At 43.5% G+C, this 8,643-nt stretch overlaps 2 protein-coding genes across 2 annotated transcripts in view; one reads left to right on the plus strand and one right to left on the minus strand.

Annotated features, from left to right (window-relative positions):
* On the plus strand, positions 1 to 7,550 carry cdr2l (cerebellar degeneration-related protein 2-like). Its single transcript, XM_024271576.2, has 5 exons — positions 1 to 141; positions 1,432 to 1,544; positions 3,370 to 3,518; positions 4,230 to 4,394; positions 4,470 to 7,550. Exons 1-5 carry the CDS (start codon positions 54 to 56, stop codon positions 5,401 to 5,403), a joined length of 1,449 nt encoding a protein of 482 aa, XP_024127344.1. The 5' UTR covers positions 1 to 53; the 3' UTR covers positions 5,404 to 7,550.
* arhgdia (Rho GDP dissociation inhibitor (GDI) alpha) overlaps positions 6,678 to 8,643 on the minus strand; it is a 9,174-nt gene continuing 7,208 nt past the window's right edge. The window contains exon 6 of the mRNA XM_024271577.1: positions 6,678 to 7,858. Within this exon, the coding sequence (XP_024127345.1) occupies positions 7,656 to 7,858 (203 nt within the window). The 3' untranslated portion in view covers positions 6,678 to 7,655. The remainder of the gene's footprint in view (positions 7,859 to 8,643) is intronic.

The raw sequence follows: 8,643 nt of genomic DNA on the forward strand, positions 1-8,643 counted from the left end.
ACTCCTGTCTGAGGAGGTCGCATCGCCGGCGGAGGAGAAGTTCGGCTGCATCCATGCTCCGCGCGGGAAGGATGGAGGAGTTCGTCACGGAGGCGGCGGCGGAGGAGGAGCCGTGGTACGACCAGCGGGACCTGGAGCAAGGTGAGGCGTCACCTGTCACCGTCTGATCGATCCGCCACAAAATCTAGACCCACGGAGGAGGAGAGGAAGTGATGGAGCAGAACCTCTGCATCTCTGTGTGTTTTTGACAAATATTTGTTGTTGTTTGAGCTCATTCTTAGTGCGGTCACATCTCCATCCTGGCACTCTGGGAGCCAGGATGCATTCACTTCCCCAAAGAAATCCCAGGATTTTAGGGATGCATCAAGAATTCAGAGCTTAAATCCACATCCTGCATAGATCTAGGACGCATCCTGTCTGCACAGCCTCCCTGTAATGACCTAATGGATGCACTTTCACTGAGATGGTGCAGCTGCAGCATCACTCCATCTCCTGATTACCTGCTGACCCAGAGAGCTAAAGCGGCTTTCAGGTGGATTTGAACGCCTCTCTGTTTTATCTCAGTGCATCCTAAAATCATCAAACCAGATCTGATTATGGAGCAGACGAAACCTTTTTAGCAGTGATGCTTTTTGGGTCAAACTTCTCCTCCGTTCGATCATAGTCACAAATTGAGTCTGTTATGCAACAAACTCCTGTGCTGCCAGCTTTGCCGCTCGCTGACCTCCTGTGTCCGTTTGGGCAGACGGATGTTGCAGTGAGTCCTGCAGAAACAAACAAACAAACTGGGTTTTCCTCCCTCCGCTGCAGACTCATCATCATCTTCTTGCAGAAGTTACATAACTGTCGTGTGATTGCACACACTTCAGGCTGGTGTTATCAGATCGAGTTGGTGGATGCAGGAAATTACAGCTTCCTCCTTCAGCAGCAGAGGAAGTAGAGAGGAAAAATCTGGTGTTTGTTGAAGATTTTTTCAAGCAAAACTCAACAAATCATCTTTAAATGTGTTGGTTTTAGGGCACGAATGATCCATTTCTGTCATCATTGTTGATAAATGATTTAAAAAGTATGCTCCATTTGTCTTTATCAGTAGACAGATGGATATCTAGAGCTTTTTGTTGCTTTTTTATCTTAGCAAGCAGCCAGAACGGCTTAGTAGAAAGGCCGTAGAGTCAACAAAATGTTCCTCTTTTCCCTTTTTAAATTTATGAGGACATAAACTTGAGCTGAAATCCTCAAAAATCTGAACCTGAGAGGTTTGGGTGCTTAAGGAAAACACTGAAATTGGAAGAACAGGGTCCTTTTGTGCAGAAATATTGTTTTGCAAGTGCAGGATTAGCACTTTTTGTGTGTATGTGTTTGGACCGCGTCCAGCATTTGTGTTCCTGCTTTCTTCTCTTCTCACCTCTCGTCTTCTCTTCCTCATCCCAGACCTGCACTTGGCAGCAGAGCTGGGAAAAACTCTCCTGGAGCGCAACAAAGAATTGGAGGAATCTCTCCAGCAGATGTACGGCAACAATGACGAACAAGTGCAAGAGATAGAGGTATGCTCGTAAGCATGTGTTATTGATGGAGCTTTTGTTTTATAGTTTTGTTTTTTATTCCTTTTTCTATTAAACTGGGTTCACAATTTTGACAAAAACAACCGTTTTACCCGTTTAAAAGACTCAACATGAAGTTAATGCAATGAAAACCTATTTTTCACTCATTTAAACCTTTAAACAAATAATTTGATGATATAAAACTCATTCAAATTCATTATCCATCCATCTTCTGAATTTGCTGAATATATTTTGGGGTCCCACGGTTGCTGGAGCCTATCCTAGCAACAGGTCACATTCCATCGGAGTGACACACACATCAGAGTGAAGCATGTTTTTGCCCGAACAAAACCCACATACATGAGGAGAACATGCACTCAGAAAGAACCCAGTTGGGATTTGAACCAGAACCTTTTCACTTTGTGGCAACAGGGTTAACCATTACACCCTACAGCCAATGTTTGTAAATCTTCTACAATCAAGTCAATAATAAATATTTAAAGTCCCATTAGCTGTCACACAACTAGATCTGTGAGAAATTTGTTCTCCGCATTTGACCTATTCCCTGGGGGAGTGGTGAGCTGCAGACACAGCTGCGCTGGAGAACCCCCCCAATCCAACCCCTTAATGCTGAGTGTCAAGCAGGGAGCCACTGAGTCACATTTTTTTAGAGTCTTTGGTATGACTCGGGCTGGATTGAAACTCACGACCTTCCAGTCTCATGTGGAGCTACACCCAAATAAAACAAATTGAAAAAAAATTGGTGTTTGGCCAAAAACATCTAAAATGTCCAGAACTTTTTGCAATTCTGAAATAAACTTAACTATTTTCTGCTTCAAATGCTCTGTTTTTTAGTTTTTAAAACAGTCTTATGTCTTTGTTTTTTCATTTTTGAATCTGAAAATGTAAGTTTTAAAACTTTTGGCCTCGTTGTGGCACTTTGGGGCGGGGCTGACGTGGAGGACCAATCAAAATCTTCGAGGGTGGTAACTTCAGTCCGGTGCATTCACTGACTCTGAGAACTGTGATAATTACGGTCAGAAAATGGCTGTATTGTCTGTACTGTCATGGTCTGAAGTTGTCCTAAGACGGGTATAAAAAGCGTACAAAACTCTGTCCTAGGCCGTGCAAAGCACCACCTTATTGTGTTAAATACAGGTGTAGAAAACGTCCTTATGCTTGCATAAAATACCAAAAACGCTACTGGAGCTCCAATCACTTCATCTGAGTTCAAGCCCCACGGTAAACACAGCAGTTTCTTCATGTTTACTATCCTTTTCTTTTGCTGACTTTACAGGCAATACAACCATTTTCTGACCGTAATTATCCCAGTTCTCAGAGTCAGTAAATGCACCGGGACTGAAGTTCCCACCCTCATTGATTTTGATTGGTCCTTTGCGTTGGCCCCGCCCCAACGCGCCACACCAGCGCCAAAAATTTGAAACAGAAATTCTTAGATTTGAAAATTTCGGCCAAACACCAATATTTTTTTTATTTGCTTTATTTGGATTTCAAATAATATTGGCCCCAATTTAGCTCCATAGCCTCAGGGCAGACACTCTACCACAAGGCAACTGGTAACTGGAGCTAAATGGAGGCAGTTTTTTATGCAGGATCTGGGACCAAATTAAAAGAAAAAAAAAACATGTTTGCTAAATATACCTTTTTCTGTGTATATCTCCTAACCTTAATTAACGCCTTAAAACATGTTTATTTTGTATTATGTCCGTGCTAATAGCATTTCTGCTTCTATCAGTACTGTTATTAGCCCTTTACCTTCCACTGTGGTGCATAGAGGTCAATGACGTCTGCCCGTCTCCTCCTGCAGTATCTCTCCAAGCAGCTGGAAATGCTGCGGGAGGTGAATGAGCAGCACGCCAAGGTGTACGAGCAGCTGGACGTGACGGCCAGAGAGCTGGAAATCACCAACGAGAAGCTGGTGCTGGAGAGCAAAGCCTCTCAGCAGAAGATAGACAGGTGAGCCACAGACAGGCACCAACGCTGTCGGGGTTTATTGCTCAGTATGTGGAATTTTTACTCTTCTGTGATCTATAAAGTTCACTCCGATCATCTTTTGATCTATATTCTCATTAGCCTTATAATATTATTATGCAACTTTTAGCCAAAATCCCAAAACGTATGTTGTTTTTTGGACATAGTTTCTGTAGAGCGGCAGGATTTTATTAGAAATTAACCTCAGAGTTGTGGGTGGGACTGTTTGTGCAGCCCCTCTTCCCATCACACATATCTGAGAGTTCTCTGTTTACAGGTGCAACAAAAATGTTGAGTAATATTGGAGCACGTATGAAGATGTAGACGGATCTATTACATATTTTTCTTTTTTGTGTGTTTGCTCCTGATTCACAACGATTTGAACACAGAAATACTCAGAATTTTAAGCTTAATGTAGCAAAATGCCTGTTGAAAAACACCATTTGTATCAGAGTGGGTGTTTATTTAGGAAGCTTGTTTGTGCTTTTGTTTACGCTTTTGTTTGTGTTGTTTCTTCCACCTGACCAGCCGATTGCTCCATGCGCTCCTTTCTTTAGAAATCTCATAATCAGGAATTAGACATTTCCAAATCTGGTTACTGGGATTAACGCATTGCAATTGCCGCCCGCGTTCCCTTGTTTTGTTGTGTAACAGTGATCCGCTGCATCTTTGCATTTTTTTTTTCTGCGCCTCCAGGCTGACGGGCACCATGGAGACGCTGCAGGGTCAGGTGGACAGCCTCACTGCTCGCCTGGAGGAGCTGAGGACTCTGGAGGAGCTGAGGCTCCGGAGAGAGAAGAACGAACGCCGCAAGACCGTCCACTCCTTCCCCTGCCTGAAGGAACTCTGTGCTTCTCCCAGGTAAGCAGCAGGAGAAGGTTATTAAAGGTCATCTGGACTTAGTTCCAGTTGCTGTGATGTTGCCCTGTTGTCCAGGTATGAGGACGGGTTCCTGCTGGCCAATCCGGGGAGCGTAGACTTGGTTGAGAGACAACCCCTAGATGAAGAGAATGACCGCCTGAGGGACATCGTGTCCTCCCTCCACTCTGCCATGGCCTTGGAAAGGTCAAAGCGGGACCAGGCTGAGAGGGAGTGCGCTGTCGTCCTGGAGGAGTTTGAGCGTCTGGAGCAGCGCCTCCTGGGGGCAGAGGGCTGCCATCTGCGGGTTCGGGAGCTCGAGGCCGAGCTCGAAGAGATGCAGCAGCTCAGGAAGTCCAGGGTGTGTCTGATCGGGGATATGGAGGACGGCCTGGAGGCGTTACTCAGCAACGGCCCGGAGACGGATACTCCGGAGGAGGGCGCGGGGCTGGAGGAGGGAGACCCCGGCACTGCAGGGGAGGCCGGGGGACAGCAGGGCGGACCGGTGCGGAAAAGCTGCAGCGACACGGCTCTGAACTCTATCTCGGCTGTCGCAGGCAGACGGCAGGGCAGCTACGCCCTCCACGCAAACGGCACCCGTAAGCGGGGCATGTCCATCCTGCGGGAGGTGGATGAGCAGTACCACACCCTGCTGGAGAAGTACGAGGAGCTGCTGGGGAAGTGCAGGCGCCACGAGGAGAGCCTGTGCCACGCCGAGGTGCAGACCTCCCGGCCCGTGTCCAGAGACCCCTCCATGAAGGAGTACAGTCTGGTGCCGGCGGAGCCTTCAACCTCCAGGGCTGTTATCGCCACGCCTCCCACGCCGCCCGAAACCCCCTCCACCCCCGAGGCCCTGGAGGGGATAAGCAGGCAGGTGGAGCAAGTCGACAAGCGGCTGAGCCAGAACACGCCGGAGTATAAGGCGCTGTTCAAGGAGATCTTCTCGCGTCTGCAGAAGTCCAAGAGTGACGTGAGCAGCAAGACGTCCAAAAGCAGAAAAACTAACAAATAAACGCCGTCAGTGCTGCTATAAACGCTCAGAATGACTTTTTTTTCCTTATCTCAGCTTTAAATGGCTTCTTTAAAGACCCACTCCGATGAAAACCGTGTTTTTTAAGAAGTTCTTGTGGCAATTTCCTCATGATGGAGGACGTTAGGGCAATTTCCACAATTGATCCGATTCATCAGAGCCTGGATTGACTTTTTTTTTCTTTATTCAAATCAACTCTTAGTTTACACGGCTTACACATTTAGACAGAAAATATTCACATGAATCTGATACGGTTCACATTCTGTGAAATTTATGAGATTGTTAATGGCATCCAGTGTTGCATGGCAGAGAAGCTCCAGCAATTGTTCTGCCTCTCCTGTTTCAGTTTGGCCACTAGGTGGTGATCACGCTATATACACTTAATTGAGGAAGAAGAAGAAAGAATTGGCAAAAAACTGTTTTAGATTTGTAACTTAAAAAAAATCCTTAAGAGTTTGGAAAATCCATGCCCGAGTATATAAAGATCCTCAGCAATGTATGTTAAGATCAACTAAGCACTAGCCGTCCTATGGGAAATCCCATTATATGTTAGCATCAAGCTAGCAGACGTTAGCATTATGGGTTAGGCAAATCTCTACTTTTATGGATTGATTATTGATCAATTTTGATTTCCATTTCGCTAACGTTTGCTTGGATGTGAGAATGGCTTTAAGCTAGCTAAGGAGCATGTTAACAGAGAGCTCTTAGCAACAGGGGGTGGTTCCTCACAGCTTCTGATCCTCTCAGAGGTGAATTTCTAATTAAGCTCTGCACAAAGTTTATTGATTTTGGCAAAAAACTGCAATGTTTTGAAAAAAAGTCGAGAGATGATCGGAGTGGGTCTTTAACCATCCTTTATATGGGAAGGATTTGACCTTATATTACTGCCAAATGTATCATTCCTATATTATTGTATCATTTTGCTTTGTTTTCTGCAGATGACAGACTCTTCCGGAGGGAAGAAGTTGTGGTATTTGTAACGCAGTGGGTGGAGCCAAATATCATACCTGAGATCTAACTTTCAACATCTTTAAAAGCCATGAATCTCTCACTTCTGATTAAAAGAACTGGACTCAATAGTGACCTAAAAAGTGCATCGTGTCAGGTGCTGAGTGAGCTTTCTCTCATACATGTTAAGATAATCAGTCTAACACTGTGCTGTTCTTAAAATGGGGCATTGAAATGACTTATAATAATAAATGTACTGATTTGTTTTATTATTTAACTGGTTTGCATTAAAAAAAAAGACAAACACATTCCCAGTCTGAACACTTTAATTGTGATCATAAGTCAGTAAACTGTTGGTAATACAAATCAAAGCCACTGAGGGCTCAGTAAGGCCAAGCGGCTCCCATTTAGACTTATGGAGTGTATGAAAACAGGACAACACGTTCTTGTGGCGGGATGTGTTATCCATCTGCGTCTGCTTGAGGTTCCTACACTGATTTATTTTTCTTAAAAAAAAAAACATAACGGACCATGATTTACCTCAGAGTTTCTCAAGTTAAGGAGACATGGTCAGCAGGAATCATTCACAAGGAAAAGAGGATCAGGGAATGCAAATAGAAGCAGAGATGGAATCTACCTGAAATACATAAAGACTTGCATCCCCATTCCCTGTGTTATGATGTCAAAACAGACTCGTAGAAAGTTTTTAACCTGAAGGCAAACGGCTCATCTAAGTCCTAACTCTTAAGGCCATGAAGATGCAGCTGCACCTAAAGTGAGGAGCAGAAAGGAAAACCCTGATTTCCTTGCAGAGTTTTGTCTGGCACTCGACTATTTAGGAAAAAGATCTGGCCTGAATCCCAAATAATTCAACAAGACCTAAATCCACGTAATCTGCTCAAAGGCTTCAGCGAGGCTGGTTCCAGCAGTGATTGAACAAAGTCCACACAGCCACCGCACTATCTAAGGCAGTTTATGGTAATCATACAAAACAAGGTGGAACAAAGGTGGCTTAGGGGAGAGCAAGGTAGAAAAAAATCTGGATTGGGCATATTGTTTGCTTTCTCCATTATTATTACTTTTTTTTTAGGATTTAATACTTATCAGACAGGAGGCAAAGAAGAAGAAAAATCAAGATGCGCGGAATGAGGAGGGCAGAGATGGACGGACAGAGCGAGAAGCCAAAAAAGATGATGGAATGATCCGAGAAAGAATCATGGAATGAAGAGGAAAGACGGGAGGATCTGATGGAGGAGTGGGAAAAAAAAAACAACAAAAAAACATCATCAGTCCTTCCAGTCTTTCTTGATCGCGATGCTCCACTCCCAGGAGAGGTGGTCGTTCTTGTCGTCGTCGGTGAACTTGGACTTGACGTTGTAGGTGCCGCGGGCCAGCATCCCTTTAGGCGACTCCTCCATGGTCGTGAGGAACTCGTACGCCTCGTCTGGTCTCGGGCCATAGCTGCCGACCATGTAGTCCGTTTTATCAACTAAACAATAAGCAGAAAGGAAGAAAAATGGTTTTAGACGAGACAATTACCTCAAATTTTATTTGTTTTAAAACTGTTTTTTTTGGGGGGGATGTATTGGCAAGATCTGGCAATACGATACGCATTCCCAGCTCATGATGCAATATGCACCATGATATATCCCACCACTGGACCAGAACAATTTTTTACTTTTTTTTTTTTTTTTAAGTATGACTTAGAAAAAACTCTTCCTAAAATTTGTACTATACAAGTACAAACGGTAAAGGACGCCCATAAATAATGAATTAAATATAGCCACATCTGCATTTTGAGTTTCCCTACATCAGTACTAATTTGACAGTAGGAATAGTTCAGATATTTAAGCAAGTTTGAGCTGTAATTTACTATCAAGAACTTTATAGAATTACACACAAAATGAATAACTAATGTTAAAAATGATTTATTTATTTGTTTATGATATTATTTCTTCCAGATAAAATAAATGATAAAAACCCACTATTTCAAATTCAACTTTTAAGTACTGTTATTTAATATTTTAGATTTTTTCTTTTGAACAAATTTGAGGCAAAACATCACAAAACTCGTCTCAATCTGATAAAATGCGGGGACCCCTGATCCAATAAGAAAATGAGGTTTGGATAAAACCTGAAAATACAGTCTGAAGGAAAACTTTCAAAAACAGGCTACCACATACTAAAAGAGTTTATTGGTATTTTGGTGCTTACTTTAACACATAAAAAGACAAAATACATTATAGTTGCAGCAGGATTCTGTTATGAGGGCAG

This window comes from Oryzias melastigma, linkage group LG8, assembly GCF_002922805.2.
Source record: "Oryzias melastigma strain HK-1 linkage group LG8, ASM292280v2, whole genome shotgun sequence".
NCBI classification, from domain to species: domain Eukaryota; kingdom Metazoa; phylum Chordata; class Actinopteri; order Beloniformes; family Adrianichthyidae; genus Oryzias; species Oryzias melastigma.

Bases quoted from the DNA above. Each gene is read 5' to 3' on its own strand.
- cdr2l (XM_024271576.2), top strand. From the start codon at position 54: ATGCTCCGCGCGGGAAGGATGGAGGAGTTCGTCACGGAGGCGGCGGCG. The intron at 1,545-3,369 runs GTATGCTCGTAA...CTCCTCCTGCAG, and splicing joins AACAAGTGCAAGAGATAGAG to TATCTCTCCAAGCAGCTGGA. The intron at 4,395-4,469 runs GTAAGCAGCAGG...CCTGTTGTCCAG, and splicing joins GAACTCTGTGCTTCTCCCAG to GTATGAGGACGGGTTCCTGC.